Source organism: Anomaloglossus baeobatrachus, chromosome 1 (assembly GCF_048569485.1).
Source record: "Anomaloglossus baeobatrachus isolate aAnoBae1 chromosome 1, aAnoBae1.hap1, whole genome shotgun sequence".
In the NCBI taxonomy this organism is placed as follows: domain Eukaryota; kingdom Metazoa; phylum Chordata; class Amphibia; order Anura; family Aromobatidae; genus Anomaloglossus; species Anomaloglossus baeobatrachus.
In genome coordinates, this window is record NC_134353.1 from 515,257,826 (window position 1) to 515,277,212 (window position 19,387).

The window sequence follows — 19,387 nt, forward strand, 5'->3', positions numbered from 1 at the left end:
CAGGGTATGTGAACTTTTGATCAGGGTCATTTGGATGTTCTTGGTTCTCCTTATGATTTAAAAAGAGAAAACACAGTAGTTTAACAATAAATGGCTTCACACAACCACTAACCATGAGTGGAAAAAGGTTTTAGTGTTATCATTCATATTCTCTGAAGAAGGCCTATAAAGCAAAAAATCTGCCAGCATATGTAAACTTTTGAGCACAACTGTATGTTCCCCATTATGGTATATATGTTCCCATCTTGGTATATATATATATATATAAAAATATATATATATATATCCCTCATCCTGGTATACATGTCCTCCGTCCTCCTGTATATGTTTTGCATGCTGATTTATGTGTTCCTCATCATACTGGTGTATATGTTCCCCTTCCTGGTATATATGTTTTTCATCCTGGGCCCTTCCTTGTACATATGTCCCCCATCATGGGCCCATTCTGGTATATATGTCCCCTGTCATGGGCACATTCTGGTATATTTGCCTCCCATTATGCTGCACACATAAAAAATAAACAATTTTTCACACCTTCCACAATGAGTCAGGAACATCTGGACTACAGATGCACCCTCTATTTTTCTCCCAATTTTGGGGAAAAAAGTGAGTCTAAAGGCTGCTTTACACGCAGCGACGCTAGCGAAAGAACCCGTCCCCGTCGTTTGTACGTCACGGGCAAATAGTTACCCGTGGCGCACAATATTGCTAGTAGCCGTCACACTACTTACCTTCCTAGCGACGTCGCTGTGGCGGCAAACAGCCTCCTTTCTAAGGGGGTGGTTCGTGCGGCGTCATAGTGACGTCACACGGCAGGCATCCATTAGAAGCGGAGGGGCGGAGAGCAGCCGCATGAAAATCACGCCCACCTCGCTGCTGGCTGTACGCAGGTACATTGCTGTTCGTCGTTCCCGGCGTGTCACACTTAGCAATGTGTGCTGCCCCAGGAACAACGAACAACCTGGGTCCTGAACCAGCAATGATTTTATGGAAATGAACGACGTGTCAACGATCAACGATAAGGTGAGTATTTTTGATCATTAGCGGATGCTCGTACATGTCACACGCAACGACGTCTCTAACGAGGCCGGATGTGCGTCACGAATTCTGTGACCCTTAACGACATCTCGTTAGCGATGTCGTTGCGTGTAACGGTGCCTTTATAGTCTGAAAAATACAGTAGGTATGACCTCATGAAAATCCTATATTGGGAGACCTTGGAACAGCATTTACTAGCAGGACCTCAATTTTTAAATGGCCCTAATGTAGTGACTAATCACTATTCACACCATTATGTCTTGTCTTGAATGAATGTAAATGAAAGTTTGTTGCTTTCATTTACACAATGCAAGTGCTAAGACTGAACTTAAAGTACAATTTGAAGGCCAATCTGTTAAACACAATTTCAATCCTAAGTACGTAGGTGTAACCCTTGATAGAAGTCTAACTTTTAAATCCCATTTGGATAAATTGGTGCAGAAACTGAAAGCATGTAATAATATTATTCAGAAACTTTGTGGATCCTCCTGGGGCTCGGCAACATCTGTTTTGAGAACATCTACTCTTGCCCTGGTGTATTCTGCTGCAGAATACTGTGTTTCAGTATGGTTAAATAGCTGTCATGTAAACCTAATTGACACTCAGCTGAACAACTATATGCATATAATATCTGGTGATATTAGACCTACACCTGTTCACTGGTTACCTGTGCTGAGTGATATCGCACCCGCAAACCTAAGACAAAAGCTCCTAGTTAAAGAATACACTAAGGTAGTGAATAATGAAAAACTTCCAATACATCAAAATATCAGAGCTGTTATAATACAACGATTGAAATCAAGACCTCCACCCATCCGAACTGCAATCACCTTGCATGAACATGACTTCAATTTAGAATCGAAATGGCGAAAACGTTTGGTCAGTGTAGTAGACGGTGAGCTCCAAACATTCCCTAACTTACAAAACCCTCCACCAGGCTTCAATCTACCAAGGAAAACATGGCTTACTCTAAATCGTATCAGAACAAACTTTGGTGTCTGTGCAGATTTCATGAATAAGTGGGGAAAATTTGACTCTCCGATCTGTGACTGTGGAGCAGATCGTCAAACTATCGAGCACATTATTGAGGAGTGCCCTCTTAGATCCTACCATGGTGACAAGAAGGATTTCTATATTGTAAATGATAATGTTATTGCATACATAAAAAATCTTGATATTCGAATTTGATTTTTATCCTTTTGATATTTTTCAATCACTGTCTATTGCCTGGTGTTTATTTTTATATGATGGTAAGATATACGTTCATACGATTAAATAAATAAAGGTCTTGTCTCAATAAGTATCCATCTGTCTCTCATTAATTGTTACCCTCGAATATTCCTATCTAGCTCCCAATGTATTATATTTGAGAAATTGTAGATGGCTTCTGCATTTATTAGATGACAACATCTGTCACTGACATAGATATTGTTGACATGTTCATTGATAAGTGTGTTTTTATGAGTGACAAATAAAAGTAAGTTTTGAAGTTTGGGTTTTTTTTTTGCTAGATCTGCACCCTTTTACTTGCTAACTTGCTGTCTAGGCTTCTTGCTTCCACCTTCTTTTGTCCACATTCTTCTTCTGAGATTAAACAACTTACTCTCCAAATATCAAGGGGGAGTTGGCAGACCTTCTAATGATAAATCCATACTCCCAATGCCAACAGGACTGTAAATAAAATCTCTTGCATAAAATATCATTTATATAACAGGTTTGTCAAAAAGTTTAAAAATAATTAAAAATGGTGTAGTTGAATTAATTATTAAAGTAAATCTGTCAGCAGGTTTTTGCTCTTTAATCTGAGAGCAGCATGTCGCTATGAGTTCCATGTCAGGCTGTTCAGATAATCTGTGTAACCCCCCCCACCACTGATTGGCTTTCTCTCAATGTACAGTGTACACAGCAAGCTGTCAATTAGGGGTGTGTTATACACAGCTCAGCAGTTTGACCGCCAGCAGAGAAAACAGTGATTATATCAAAACTGTACCAAGCAGCCCAGTAAGTGATACATCACAGGCATCATGGTCTTTCCCCCAACATGATGTACCTTTCACATGCTGTAGGAAAAAAGTTGATAGATTCCCTTTAAGGGAAAAAGTTACATGCAGTCCCAAGACAGATTATAAAATTTGGAGTTAATCAGTATGGAAAAATGAAAATTTACAGGTAACCTGATTAGAATATACAAATACATGTATGGACAATACAGATATCATTCTAATTATCTTTTGCACCTCCATCTGCAATGATGTCAATGTAGTATCTTCTACGTCTAGCTGATGATTAATCATATTCATCATCACAGATCATGATTCTTTACTGTAAGAGCAGTGATATTGTTGAACTCTCTGCCACATGATAATGCAATAGTTGATTCACTAAGAAACTTCAAGGAGGATGTGGATGCCTTTATTGAAAAATATTACATTCCAGATTCTGGGTACAAAATTGTGACAAGATGTAGATCTAGGGAACTAGTCTGAATGGCAGATGTGGAGTTGGGAGAAATTTTCCTCTAATATGTGGCAATTAGCATTTGCCTCATTGGGTTTTTGCCTTCCCCTGGATCAACATGTTAGGCTGTAGGTTGTACTCAATGGACTTGTGTTAATTTTCAACCTTAACCCCTTCAGCCCCCGGGCACTTTCCGTTTTTGCGTTTTTGTTTTTTGCTCCCCTTCTTCCGAGAGGCGTAACTTTTTTATTTTTCCATCAATCTTACCATATGAGGGCTTGTTTTTTGCAGGACGAGTTGTACTTTTAAATGAAACCATAAGTTTTACCATATAGTGTACTGGAAAACAGCAAAAAAAATTCCAAGTGCGGAAAAATTGCAAAAAAAGTGTGATCGTACAATAGTTTTTGGGATATTTTATTCACTGTGTTCACTATATGGTAAAACTGAGGTATCTTTGTGATGCCTCAGGACAGTGCAAGTTTGTAGACACCAAACATGTATAGGTTTACTTGTATCTAAGGGGTTAAAAAAAATTCACAACTTGTCCAAAAAACATGGCGCACGTTTTGTGCCATTTTCCAAAACCCGTAGCGTTCTCATTTTTCAGGATCTGAGGCTCAGTGATTGCTTATTTTTTGCGTCTCGACCTGACGTTTTTAACGGTACCATTTTTGCACAGATGCTAGATTTTGATCGCCTGTTATTGCATTTTGCGCAAAATTTGCGGTGACCAAAAAACGTAATTTTGTCATTTGGAATTTTTTTGCCGCTACACCGTTTACTGATCAGATTCATTGATTTTATATTTTGATGGATCGGGCATTTCTGAACGTGGCGATACCAAATGTGTGTGTATTTTTTATTTTTTTAACCCTTTAATTTTCAATGGGGTGAAAGGGGGGTGATTTGAACTTTTAGGTTTTTTTATTTTTTTTAATTTTTTAAAACTTTTTTTTTTAATTTTTTTTTATTTTACTAGTCCCCCTAGGGGGCTATAGCGATCAGCAATCCGATCGCTCTGCACTATCTGCAGATCTCAGCTACAGAGCTGAGAACTTCAGATTTGCTGCTTCACTTTCAAAGCCGGCTGTATTCCGGCATTGAGAGGAAGTGAGTCATGTTAGCTACAGGCATCATCAGATGACCCTGTGCTACCATGGCAACCGCCGAAAGTCACGTGATTATGTCACGTGACTTCCGGTGGGGGCGGGGTAAGTGACTGTCATGGCGGCGCCCATATACACATCGCTGCCAAGATTTTGGCAGTGAAATGTAAGGGGTTAATGGCCGCGGGTGGAAGCGATTCCACCCGCGGCTAGCAGGCACACATGTCAGCTGTTGATAACAGCTGATATGTGCGCGGATCGCCGCCGCGTGCCGGCGGCAGGGGGCGGGGCTTACCGGCACACGATCCATGACGTACCCAGTACATCATGGGTCGTTAAGGGGTTAAAAAACTATAAAACTATGAAAAAGCCCAAAAAGAGATCTAAAAACTGAAAATATTTTGTAGAAGTGTTGCACAAACAAATATTGTTGATTAAAGAACAGTTTTATGCCTCAATATTTTGTGATTTATAACTACTTATATAATTGGATAACTAAACTTAGCTTAAAAGACAAAATAACATTCAGAAAAATACATTTAAAATGTATTGCTGTTGAGAAAATAAATGAAAGCCTAATTGGTGGTAATAAATTAGCTTCCATAATTTAATCTGCAAATTATTCTAGCAAATTCTCCAAATTAGTATGAGACATTTTTATAAAAAGTGATCATTTACCATGCAAATTGTCTAATGACTTGTCTTTTTTATCATCCTCAATTGCAAGCTTCTAAACCATTTCGTAGTTCATGAATAGGTGATGATAAATTATTGCATATGAAAAATGTATTAAATGAAATATTGCATTGTCTGTGTTATGCACAGCAGAAAATGTTGTCGGACAAAATAAATTACTCAAATTATCTAATTAATGTGAGTAAATATATTACTTTTCATGCCTTATTTTTTACTCTGTTGCCTTCTCAGTTTGTAAAAGTTTCTTCTGGCTCAGTGGTTAGCATCGCAGTCTTACAGTGCTTAGGTCCCGGGTATAAATCCCACCAAGGACAACATCTGGAAGGAGCTTCTTTTAATAACATGCACAGGTCAATGCGTTTCAGGAGTCACAGCTCCCTTCATCAGGACAGCAGGCAAGGAACATCAAAAGAGATTTGATGTTCCTTACCTGCTGTCCTGATGAAGGGAGCTGTGACTCCTTAAACGCGTTGACCTGTGCATCGTATTAAAAGAAGCATTAATCTCCTTCTGAATCCATTGAAACCTTGGCGTGGATTTACTACCCTTCTCCGTCTACTCTCTGTTATCAACCAACACCATTTTAAAGTGCCATTCCCTGTGGCAACAGTTCTGGATTACCCTGGTGGACCTTTTGGCCTCAATGTCTGTTTAGATCTGACCAATTTTGTTTTTATTCCTTGATAATACCTGGTTTGACTAATTTACTTTGTGCCACCTTTTTTTCTATTACTTCTCCTCTGGACTCTGACACATCTTCTACTGACAATGTATTGGGATCCGATTTTGTCATGGTCCTTCAGTTGACGATCCATGAAGGAAATGTTCAATAACTTTATAGAGGTTAAAGAGTTAAAAACTGGTTGGCGTTTGTCTCATTGCCAATATCAGAACCATTAAATCTTTCTACCTCTACCACAAAGCATTGGGAAATAAGCAACATGGCCTCCCCCTTCATGCTAGAGCAGCATTGTAACCTTTCTGCCCCCTCCTCCTTTTCCAAATAAACTGGAAATAAAAAATAAATGTTATCTGTACCTTCAATTGCAAATGGCTTGCCAACCGTCAACAACTTGCATTCGGCATCAATAGAGACTTCGTAGTCCAGGAGTGCTTTGTCCATGATGAAAGCATCTAATGTTTCCGGGTCATTCCTGTATACGTCACAAGACAACAATATATTTAATTTAGTTGCTGTGAATGATGAAACTTCTAGAAGTATGTGTTGTTCCTTCTAACAGACTGCAGTTTTGGAAAATATATATTGATAAGTCTGGAGAGGAGGGTGATTCCCGGTTAATATTCTCTTGGAACTGTAACTAAAGCCTGCTTTACATGCTGCAATTTATCGTGCGATCGCATTTGCGATCGCACCCGCCCCCATCGTTTGTGCGGCACGGGCAATTTTTGCCCGTGTCGCAAAATGTTGTAACCCCCCGTCACACTTACTTACCTTCCAAATGACCTCGCTGTGGGCGGCGAACATCCACTTCCTGAAGGGGGAGGGATGTTTGGCGTCACAGCGATATCACACAGCGGCCGGCCAATCGAAGCGGAGATGAGCGGGACGTAAACATCCCGCCCACCTCCTTCCTTTAGCATTGCCGACGGGACGCAGGTAAGCTGCAGTTCATCATTCCTGGGGTGTCACACGGAGCGATGTGTGCTGCCTCAGGAACAATGAACAACTGGAGCACAGAAGGACGTTCGATATTTTGAAAATGAGCGACGTGTCAACGAGCAACGATAAGGTGAGTATTTTTGCTCACTCACACTCGTTCGTAGCTGTCACATGCTACAATATGTTAAATGATGGCAGATGTGCGTCACTTACGACGTGACCCCGACGACATATCATATGATATATCGTAGCGTGTAAAGCCCACATTATATTTTTGTGTTTTTGCTGGTGTTTTATTATCGTATTTGACTGGTTGTCATCAGTTATTTTGCCAAAATAGGTTTAGTGAGTTTTGTTGGGCGGCACGGTGGCTCAGTGAATAGCACTAGTCTTGCAGCGCTGGGGTCCTGGGTTTAAATCCCACCAAGGACACTATCTGCAAGGAGTTTGTATGGTCTCCTTGTGTTTGTCTGAGTTTCCTCCCATACTGCAAAGACCTACAGACTCTAGATTGTGAGCTTCAATGGGGACAGTGTTGCCAATGTATATAAAGTGCTGTGAAATTAATAGCGCTATATAAGTGAATAAATATTATTATTATTATTATGTGTTATCCAGCATAGATTGATCTGCCGTTAACAATTAAGGGAAGAACACTGTTCATAGTTAGATGTGATTCTCACAGCTATCCTGGGTGTCTGGATATATTTGTTCACAGTAACTTTGGGGGCAACACCAAGGCACACAGCTTGAGCTAGCATATGCACTAAATGGGGAGAGTGTAATTACTTTGACCACTAATACTTGTTATCACATATTATTTGATATAGAATTGTAATGATGAGTCACGTAAGTAAGCCAGCCTACATGACATTATGCTATAATAAATTCACTTTTAAACAGGCTGAATACATTAAGTGGGTGACCTATATATTTCTAATGGTTTCTTCTTATTGTTATATATTTGCTAATATAAGTAGTTACTAAGTTATTATTCCCCCAAGTAATTTGTCACATAATGCTTTCATTTGCCACATACGCATTAGAAAAAGAGTTAACTCATTGTCAGAATGTTGATAGCTCCTTAGAAATATGGCATGCACCAATTTTGATAGTGCTCTGTCCTTCTATAAGGTATGTACACTACTAACATGGTGTCCATGATTTCTAATATCCAGAGCACAAGCATTGATGTGCATAGATTCTGGTCTACCACAGTCCTCTCTATCCTCGCTGCTGTTATACTCTGCTCACACTTGTGCAGTGGACTGGTAGGAGCGCCGGTTCAGCACATTGTAGCCTTATGCTGAGACTGAGTCATGGTTCAATCTTAACCAAGTCATCAGTTTAGTATTGTAACCACTTGTATGTGATTATGGCTAATTAGTGCACTCTGCCCCTTATAATGCATTGTATAGCATCTGAGAGATTATCTCTTTATTAACTCTGATTGTATCCAATGTTTACACCTGTATATTATTACAGAAATGGTTTGTTATTGTATCTTATAAAGCATGCACATTAATGATGTAAGGAATCTATAATCATGTATTTTATTGTTTTTAGAAAAAGGTTCAATTTATTGCAAAATATTATCACATGGGTCAATCAAATTCCATTTTACACTATACTTGTATGGAGTGCTGCCTTCCCTGATTGGCATATTAAACAGAGATGTAGGTAGATAGAGACAGACAGACAGACAGACAGACAGACAGATAGATAGATAGATAGATAGATAGATAGATAGATAGATAGATAGATCGATAGATAGATAGTCAGATACAGTAGATAGATAGATAATAATAATTTTTATTTATATAGTGCCAACATATTCCGCAGCGCTTTACAATTCAGAGGGACATGTACAGATAATATGAAACATTTCAAAATAACAAAATTCAGATACCAAGAGGAAGGAGGGCCCTGCTTGTAAGCTTACAGTCTATGAGGGGATAGGGGAGGCACAAAAGGAGAATGGGGGGGGGAGAAAAGCTGGTCATATATGGTCCAGCCATCAAATTAATAGGGGATTCAAAACCAGCTGCATGAACCCGTCGCCAGCCAAAATTTATACAAGTACAGAGTTTAAAAAAGTACATGAAGATGAATGCAATCAGAAGATACAAGGGGCAAGAATTGGAAGAAAATTTTATGAAGGGCAGATAGTGACTAGATTAGATGAGGGAGGTGAGGTGATAGGTCAGTATACAGAAATGTGTTTTTAGGGCCCATCAAAAGGTGTGGATGTTGGGTATTAATCGGATTTTTCTTGGTGGTGTGTTCCAGAGCATTGGCGCAGCTCATGAGAAATCTTGAAGACGGGAGTGGGAGGTTCAAATTGTTGAGGATGTCAGTCTTAGGTAATTAGCAAAACAGAGGGTACGGGTGGGGTGATAGACAGAGATGAGGGAGGAAATATAGGGTGGTGCAGAACCGTGGAGAGCTTTGTAGGTAAGAGTGAGAATTTTATATTGGACTATATAGCGGATGGGCAACCAGTGCAATGAATGGCAAAGAGCAGAGGCATCAGTGAAGTGATTGAAGAGAAAAATGATCCTGGCTGCAGCATTCAGGATGGATTGGAGAGGGGAGAGTTTAGTAACAGGGAGACCAATTAGTAAAGAATTACAATAATCCAGGCGAGAATGAATAAGAGCGACAGTAAGGGGTACTTTGCACTTTGCGACATCTCTACTGCGATGTCGTCGGGGTCAAATCAAAAGTGACGCACATCCGGCGCCAGTAACGACGTTGCAACGTGTAACGCCTAGATGCACCGATAAACGATCGCAAAAGCGTCGTAAATCGGTGATCTGTGTAGTGTCGGTCATTTTCATAATTTCGCTGAAGCGACAGGTACGATGTTGTTCCTCGTTCCTGCGGCAGCACACATCGCTGTGTATGAAGCCGCAGGAGCGAGGAACTTCTCCTTTGCTGCCTCCACCGGCTATGCAGAAGGATGGAGGTGGGCGGGATGTTTACATCCCGCTCATCTCCGCCCCTCCGATTCTATTGGCCACTTGCCGTGTGACGTCTCTGTGACGCTGCAAGACCCGCCCCCTTAGGAAGGAGGCGGGTCGCCGGCCAGAGCAACGTTGCAGGGCAGGTAAGTGCGTGTGAAGCTGCCGTAGCGATAATGTTTGCTTCGGCAGCTATCACAAGATATCGCATGTGCGACGGGGGCGGGTACTATCGCACTCGGCATGGCTATCATCGGCTAGCGATGTTGCAGTGTTCAAAGTACCCCTAAGAGTTTTTTCAGAGTAGATATAAAAAGATAGATAGATAGTAATAGATATATATAAAGATATATATATATATATATATATATATATATAGATAGATAGATAAAATAAGTAAGATAGATAGACAGACAGACAGACAGATAGACAGATATATAAAATAGATAAGATACGTAGATAAATGATAGATCATAGTTAAATAGATAGATATTTTTTCTTCTTATAGCAATCCAACGGTATATACCGTATTTTTCGGACCATAAGACGCACTTTTTTCCCCCCAAATGTTGGGGGAAAGTTGGGGGTGCGTCTTATGGTCTGACTGTGGCTGCGGGGAATGAGGGTGCTGCGGTGGAGCGGGTCATTGGGGGCACGAGCAGGCTACTATAGCAGCCTGCCGTGACCACGTGTGCCCGCTCAATACATATGCACGCCCATCCTCCCGCCCATTTCTCAGCACAGAAGCCGGCGCTGACAGGTGGGCGGGAGGACGAGCGGGGACGCGCGCATAGTAAAGAGCCGGTCCACATGATCACCCCTGGCAATTACAGCCTGGAGTGATCATGTGCGGCTGTATTCACTGCCCCCCGCACATCATTATCAGCGCGGGGTGCAGTGAAACAGTACACTCACCCGTCCCCGTGTGTGGAGCCGTTCCCCCGCAGCACGCGATGTCTTCCTGTCTGTGCCGGTCAGCTGATCTGTGCTGATCAGCTGATCGGCAGAGACAGGAAGACATCGCGTGCTGCAGGGGAACGGCTCCACACACGCAGGTCAGCGGCGCAAAGAGGAAGATGATCGGTGCTGGAGGGAGTGAGGAAAAGGTGAGTATAAACGTTTGTTTTTTTTTCTCTGTGCTATAGGATACAGGCCATATACCAGGATGGTATATGAGCACGATGGGGGCATATAGCAGGATGGGAGTATATGAGCAGGAGGGATGGGGGGTATATGAACAGGATGGAAGTATATGAACAGGATGGGAGTATATGAACAGGATGGATGGGGGGTATATGAACAGGATGGAAGTATATGAACAGGATGGATGGGGGGTATATGAACAGGATGGAAGTATATGAACAGGATGGATGGGGGGTATATGAACAGGATGGGGGTATATGAACAGGATGGGGGTATATGAACAGGATGGGAGTATATGAGCAGGACGGATGGGGGGTATATGAACAGGATGGGGGGTATATGAACAGGATGGGGGGTATATGAACCGGATGGGGGGTATATGAACAGGATGGGGGGTATATGAACAGGATGGGGGTATATGAACAGGATGGGGGCTATATAAACAGGATGGATGGGGGCTATATGAACAGGATGGGGGTATATGAACAGGATGGGGTATATGAATAGGATGGGGGAATATGAGCAGGATGCTGGTATATAAGCAGGATGGGGGTTTATAGCAGGATCATATACAAGGCAGGAGGATCATTACCAGGATGGGGTACCTTAGTAGAGAATTTGGGGACATTACCCCCATAACAGTGTCAGCAGCAGATCCTCGCCCCATAACAGTGTGTCATGACCACATTTTTTTGCTTAAAGTTTTATTTTCCTATTTTCATCCTCTAAAACCACGGTGCGTCTTATAGTCCGGTGCGTCTTATAGTCCGAAAAATACGGTAATCATCTCATCTCCTCTCGTCTGCTGAATTCTAACTCCACCTTCTGGTTATAGAAATCCAATGGTATATATCATTAAATTTAACTGAGTTTGTTCTTGGATGCTGAAATCTTAACTCACTTGTTCATGAGGTTTATGATCCTGCTAGCATGCAAGCCTGTTTGTTGTAATTACAACTTATTGCCTCTTTTTGTCTAAAGTTAGCTGATAGATTGATTAACCAGTTAAACTGACCCACATCTAAGCACAAATCTTCCTATATAAGTAAACCTAGCTAAGGCCTCTTTCACACATCCGTGAAAATCACGCACGTTTTTCATGGATGTGTTAACGATGCGTATGGCCCTCTGTGTGCCGTGTTTATGGCACACATGTGTTCTCCGTGTGCTATACATGATAACATACGGAGAACAGGAACTTTCTGCTCACCTGTCCCTGGTGTTGCTATACGTTGTTCTACCGACTCCCTGCTGCTACTGCTTCAAGCTCACAGTGAAGTGAATATGCGATGGGCATAACGAGCGGGGGTTGGAAGCAAATGACAGCAACAGCAGAGACAGCAGTGCTGGAAAAGGTGAGTGTAGAAATTCCTTTTAATTCACAGACACATGTGTTTTCTCTGGTGCGTGTCACATGGATCACATCTGTGCGGTCCGTGTGCAGTCCATGTGACATCTGTGATGCCGGAGAAAACGGACATGTCTATGTGTTTAGCACACAGGCATGATTTTATTGGGTCTACGTGTGCCCGTTTCTCCAGCACGTGAGGAAACGGACCAAACACGTATCGTACGTGTGAAAGAGGCCTAAGGTGAAGCATTTGAGCAGGGATCATTTGTGAAAATTTTAAACAAGTGCTGATTTTAATAAGTGCACAGAAGTTATTCATGGCAGTTTTAAAGGGCAAGGGACAAGTAAGGCATGCAAGACAATCAAACAAACTTGCTCCAAATGTTTGTGTTTTACAAACTGTTTCTACTCTATGCAATTCTATCATTTATATGCTAGCTGCTTCAATCCCTCAGTTCTACCGCTCTTTCACACACCCAATGCACTCCATCCATATCAGTCCTTCTCTTCTCCCCTCTCCTGTGTATTGCTCTCATGCTCTTTTCAAAATTATAAATCATCCAGATCCATTCCCACCCACCATGCAACATAACAGACATGTTCATAAATCTCTTAACCACATGCTCACTCTCTATTCTCCTTCTCCTTGTAGCAGAAAATATTGCACCCAATCCAGGCCCTTCTTATAATAGTCAGTTCAATTCCTTCCCTGGCATACTCAGAAAACCCCTATATCTCATTAATATTCCTTGCAAGCCTTCTGTCTTCTTTAGCTGTGCCCTTTGGAACCCACGCTCAGTATGTAACAAACTCTCCTTCATCCATGACTTCTTCCTTTCAAATTCTCTTAACCGTCTGGCTCTTACTGAGACCTGGATCCAGCAGTCAGACACCACTGCTGCTGCTGCTCTCTCATATGGTGAGCTACAATTCTCTCACACCTCTAGACTTGACAACAGATCAGGTGGAGGTGTGGATCTGCTTTCCCCAAACTGCACTTTTGAGGTCATCCCTCCTGTCCCCTCACTTATCTTCCCTTTTTTTGAGGTCCACACTGTCAGGCTTTACAGACCCTTCTCCCTACAAATAGAAGTAGTCTATCGCCCTCCAGGCCCAACCTGTCAGTTCTTGGATCATTTCGCCACCTGGCTTCTACATTTCCTAGCTTTTGACTTCCCCACTCTTGTCATGGTAGACTTTAACATCCCTATTGATGATCCCCTCTCCCCAGCTGCCACTCATCTTTTACCTCTAACCTCCTCTCTTGGCCCTACACAACTAACTCTCCTACACATGAAGGTGGGAATACGCTAGACCTTGTCTTCTCCTGCCTCTGCACAGTGAATGATTTTAGTAACTCCCCCCTCCCACTCTCTGACCATAATCTTCATTTTTGGTCAAGAGTTGTCAACTAGAGATGAGCGAACCGGTCCCGGTTCGGCTCGAGGCGGTTCGCCGAACGGGGGGTCTGGCTCGAGTTCGGCTCGTCGAACGTTCGACGAACCGAACTCGAGCCCATAGGAAACAATGGCAGGCAATCACAAACACAGTAAAACACCTAGAAAACACCCTGAAAGGTGTCCAAAAGGTGACAAACAACTCACAACATAACACAAACACATGGGAAAGTGACAAGGACATATACTCATGTGAAAACAAAACAGCTGGACAAGGAAAAAGAGGGAGACACACAGATATATGAGTATATGCAAAGAAACATCGATTCCATTATTGTGCAACTTGAGCCCTGCTCATTTTAGGCTTCCAATCTGGATAAATTGCCTGAGCTCGCCACGTACGCCTTGAGGATCTTGTCGTGTCCTGCAGCCAGCGTTCTCTCGGAACCTGTCTTCAGTGCTGCTGGGGGTCTGCTGGCAGATAAGCACACGTGTCTGTCCACTGACAATGTGGACCTGGCTCTCAGAGGACTTTTCTTCCCCTGGGTCAGCCAGGGGAGGCGAAAGGCACGCGTATTTTTGAGAGTGCTTCATGCAAAGCATCTTTTTCTTTGTCAAAAGGGGGGCTCAACCGATGCCAGTCAAGTGGGGTGTGTGTGGCCCAGTTAGTGGCAACGAGGGAGACTGTGGTTGGAGTCCCCTCGCTGTGTCTCTAAAAGAACCAAGATGAACAAGTCATGGCTCTCAGAGGACTTTTCTTCCCCTGGGTCAGCCAGGGGACGGGAAAGGCACGCGTATTTTTGAGAGTGCTTCATGCAAAGCATCTTTTTCTTTTTCAAAAGGGGGCTCAACCGATGCCAGTCAAGTGGGGTGTGTGTGGCCCAGTTAGTGGCAACGAGGGAGACTGTGGTTGGAGTCCCCTCGCTGTGTCTCTAAAAGAACCAAGATGAACAAGTCATGGCTCTCAGAGGACTTTTCTTCCCCTGGGTCAGCCAGGGGACGGGAAAGGCACGCGTATTTTTGAGAGTGCTTCATGCAAAGCATCTTTTTCTTTTTCAAAAGGGGGCTCAACCGATGCCAGTCAAGTGGGGTGTGTGTGGCCCAGTTAGTGGCAACGAGGGAGACTGTGGTTGGAGTCCCCTCGCTGTGTCTCTAAAAGAACCAAGATGAACAAGTCATGGCTCTCAGAGGACTTTTCTTCCCCTGGGTCAGCCAGGGGACGGGAAAGGCACGCGTATTTTTGAGAGTGCTTCATGCAAAGCATCTTTTTCTTTGTCAAAAGGGGGGGTCAACCGATGCCAGTCAAGTGGGGTGTGTGTGGCCCAGTTAGTGGCAACGAGGGAGACTGTGGTTGGAGTCCCCTCGCTGTGTCTCTAAAAGAACCAAGATGAACAAGTCATGGCTCTCAGAGGACTTTTCTTCCCCTGGGTCAGCCAGGGGACGGGAAAGGCACGCGTATTTTTGAGAGTGCTTCATGCAAAGCATCTTTTTCTTTGTCAAAAGGGGGGGTCAACCGATGCCAGTCAAGTGGGGTGTGTGTGGCCCAGTTAGTGGCAACGAGGGAGACTGTGGTTGGAGTCCCCTCGCTGTGTCTCTAAAAGAACCAAGATGAACAAGTCATGGCTCTCAGAGGACTTTTCTTCCCCTGGGTCAGCCAGGGGATGGGAAAGGCACGCGTATTTTTGAGAGTGCTTCATGCAAAGCATCTTTTTCTTTTTCAAAAGGGGGCTCAACCGATGCCAGTCAAGTGGGGTGTGTGTGGCCCAGTTAGTGGCAACGAGGGAGACTGTGGTTGGAGTCCCCTCGCTGTGTCTCTAAAAGAACCAAGATGAACAAGTCATGGCTCTCAGAGGACTTTTCTTCCCCTGGGTCAGCCAGGGGACGGGAAAGGCACGCGTATTTTTGAGAGTGCTTCATGCAAAGCATCTTTTTCTTTTTCAAAAGGGGGCTCAACCGATGCCAGTCAAGTGGGGTGTGTGTGGCCCAGTTAGTGGCAACGAGGGAGACTGTGGTTGGAGTCCCCTCGCTGTGTCTCTAAAAGAACCAAGATGAACAAGTCATGGCTCTCAGAGGACTTTTCTTCCCCTGGGTCAGCCAGGGGACGGGAAAGGCACGCGTATTTTTGAGAGTGCTTCATGCAAAGCATCTTTTTCTTTTTCAAAAGGGGGCTCAACCGATGCCAGTCAAGTGGGGTGTGTGTGGCCCAGTTAGTGGCAACGAGGGAGACTGTGGTTGGAGTCCCCTCGCTGTGTCTCTAAAAGAACCAAGATGAACAAGTCATGGCTCTCAGAGGACTTTTCTTCCCCTGGGTCAGCCAGGGGACGGGAAAGGCACGCGTATTTTTGAGAGTGCTTCATGCAAAGCATCTTTTTCTTTTTCAAAAGGGGGCTCAACCGATGCCAGTCAAGTGGGGTGTGTGTGGCCCAGTTAGTGGCAACGAGGGAGACTGTGGTTGGAGTCCCCTCGCTGTGTCTCTAAAAGAACCAAGATGAACAAGTCATGGCTCTCAGAGGACTTTTCTTCCCCTGGGTCAGCCAGGGGACGGGAAAGGCACGCGTATTTTTGAGAGTGCTTCATGCAAAGCATCTTTTTCTTTTTCAAAAGGGGGCTCAACCGATGCCAGTCAAGTGGGGTGTGTGTGGCCCAGTTAGTGGCAACGAGGGAGACTGTGGTTGGAGTCCCCTCGCTGTGTCTCTAAAAGAACCAAGATGAACAAGTCATGGCTCTCAGAGGACTTTTCTTCCCCTGGGTCAGCCAGGGGACGGGAAAGGCACGCGTATTTTTGAGAGTGCTTCATGCAAAGCATCTTTTTCTTTTTCAAAAGGGGGCTCAACCGATGCCAGTCAAGTGGGGTGTGTGTGGCCCAGTTAGTGGCAACGAGGGAGACTGTGGTTGGAGTCCCCTCGCTGTGTTTTACATGCTTTTAGAAGGGCATGAAATGGCTTGGAGGTTGACTTTCATCATATGCAAACTGTTGGCTACCAAAATGCTGCCTTTCCAACAACTGTGGTTATAGGCAATGAGGAACATACTGATGAAGATGAGACGCAGATACCCGATTGGGATGACAACTTAAATATTCGGTCAGGGCAAGAAGAAACTCGGTCTGAGGGGTAGGGGAGTGCAAACACAACAATTGATGATTAAGTTCTAGATCACACCTACTGTCAACCCACAGTCAGACACTCGAGGAGGTCAACAGAGGCGGTGGAGGAGGATGCAACCGACGTCGAAGTAACCTGGCGCCTTCCTGGACACAGTCGGAGCACTGGTAGCACGTCTACAACTGCATCCTCAGCCACCACTCTGCCTCTGAGCATTATTCGGGGTGGATCAACAGGTCGCATGGCCTCTAAGCCTTGCCTAGCCAGGTCCTTTTTTGACATAGAAAAAGATCGCCCAAATTATGTGATCTGTAAAATTTGTCATGGTTCTCTTAGTAGAGGTCAAAACCTCAGCAGTTTGACAACTTCTTCCATGAATCGTCACATGAATAAATATCATATGGCCCGATGGGAAGCTCACCGTGCTGCAATGCGGCCTAGCGGAGCGAACCATCCACCGCCTGCCCCTTCCAGTGCATCCGCGCGCTCGTCATCTTCTAGGACTGTGGGGACAGCTGTCACACCTGTTTTTCCACCCACAACTTCCACCACTGTAACCGCAACAGGCAGTTTGCTTGGTAGGTCGTCAGTTGGTTTGGAAGGGGAAACAAGTGAGTGTGTACAGCTCTCTCAGACATCGATAGCACCAACTTTGGATGAAGGCAACATCATGTCTCCGCCTGCACTTTCCTCACAAAGCTGCATTTTTCCAGGGACACCCGACTCAACACCGTCTACACACAGCAGCCAGATCTCTGTCCCTCAGATGTGGTCAAATAAAAGGCCACTTCCTGCGACCCATGACAAAGCGAAGAGGTTGACTCTATCCCTCTGTAAGCTGTTGACTACAGAAATGCTGCCTTTCCGCCTAGTGGACACACAGGATTTTAGAGACCTTATGTCTGTCGCTGTGCCCCAGTACCAGATGCCTAGTCGCCACTACTTCTCTAAGAAAGGTGTGCCCGCGCTACACCAGCATGTCGCACACAACATCACCGCTTCCTTGAGAAACTCTGTGTGTGAACGGGTGCATTTCACCACCGATACTTGGACCAGTAAGCATGGACAGGGACGTTACATGTCGCTGACTGGCCACTGGGTAACTATGGTGATAGATGGTGAAGGGTCTGCTGCACAAGTCTTGCCGTCCCCACGACTTGTGTGTCAATCCTCTGTCTGTCCAAGTTCCGCCACTGCTTCTGCATCCTCCACCTCATCTGGGTCCTCCACCTCCGCCCCAAGCCTGCCTGGTCAGGCCACCAGCGTTCTCACTGCGCAGAAGGAATCACGCACCCCTCATTACTATGCTGGTAGCAGAGCGCAACGGCATCAGGCGGTCTTTAGCTTGACATGTCTTTGAAATAGGAGTCACACAGCGACTGAGTTGTGGGCAGCTCTGGAGACTGATTTTGATAAATGGTTGTCTCCACTCAACCTGCAGCCTGGTAAGGCCGTGTGCGACAATGCTGCAAACCTGGGTGCGGCCCTTCGCCTGGGCAAGGTGACACACGTGCCTTGTATGGCTCACGTGTTTAACCTTGTTGTCCAGCAATTTTTAACACACTATCCCGGCCTAGATGGCCTTCTGACCAGGGCACGGAAACTGTCTGCAGTGCTCACTTCCGCCGTTCAACCGCCGCACCTGAGCGACTTGCATCGCTCCAGAAGTCTTTCGGCCTGCCGGTTCATCGCCTGAAATGCGATGTGGCGACACGCTGGAATTCAACTCTCCACATGTTACAGCGACTGTGGCAGCACCGGCGAGCCCTGGTGCAATACGTCATGATGTATAGCCTGGGCCAACGAGATGCAGAAGTGGGGCAGATCACCCTGATGGAGTGATCTCAGATCAAGGACCTATGCACCCTTCTGCACAGTTTCGACATGGCGACGAATATGTTTAGCGCTGACAATGCCATTATCAGCATGACGATTACAGTCATTTACATGCTGGAGCACACGCTAAACACTATTCGTAGTCAGGGGGTGGGACAACAGGAAGGGGAGGAACTACAGGAGGATTCATATGCGCAAGACACAACAACATCACCAAGGTCCAGACGTTCATCATCACCAACGCGGCAGGCATGGGACCATGGGGGACAGGGATCAACAAGGGCGCATGGTAGCAGGTGAGATGTTGAGGAAGGTGCAGGAGGACATGAAGATATGGAGGACGAACTGTCCATGGACATGGAAGACTCAGCAGATGAGGGGGACCTTGGTCAAATTTCAGTTGAAAGAGGTTGGGGGGAGATGACAGAGGAAGAAAGAACGGTTAGCACCTCTATGCCACAAACACAGCGTGGACTTGGTGCGCATGGCTGCGCAAGACACATGAGTGCCTTCTTGTTGCACTACCTCCAACATGACCCTCGTATTGTCAAAATTAGAAGTGATGATGACTACTGGCTTGCCACACTATTAGATCCCCGGGACAAGTCCAAATTTTGTGACATAATTCCACCCATAGAAAGGGACGCACGTATGCAGGAGTATCAGCAGAAG

General features: G+C 44.6%; 1 protein-coding gene across 2 annotated transcripts in view; it reads right to left on the reverse strand.

The window, feature by feature from the left end:
* Positions 1-19,387, reverse strand: part of GRIN3A (glutamate ionotropic receptor NMDA type subunit 3A) — an 813,333-nt gene that overhangs the window by 235,864 nt on the left and 558,082 nt on the right. For both annotated transcript variants that reach the window (XM_075316157.1, XM_075316160.1), the window contains exon 6: positions 6,339-6,454. In XM_075316157.1, coding sequence (XP_075172272.1) covers positions 6,339-6,454 — 116 coding nt within the window. The remainder of the gene's footprint in view (positions 1-6,338; positions 6,455-19,387) is intronic.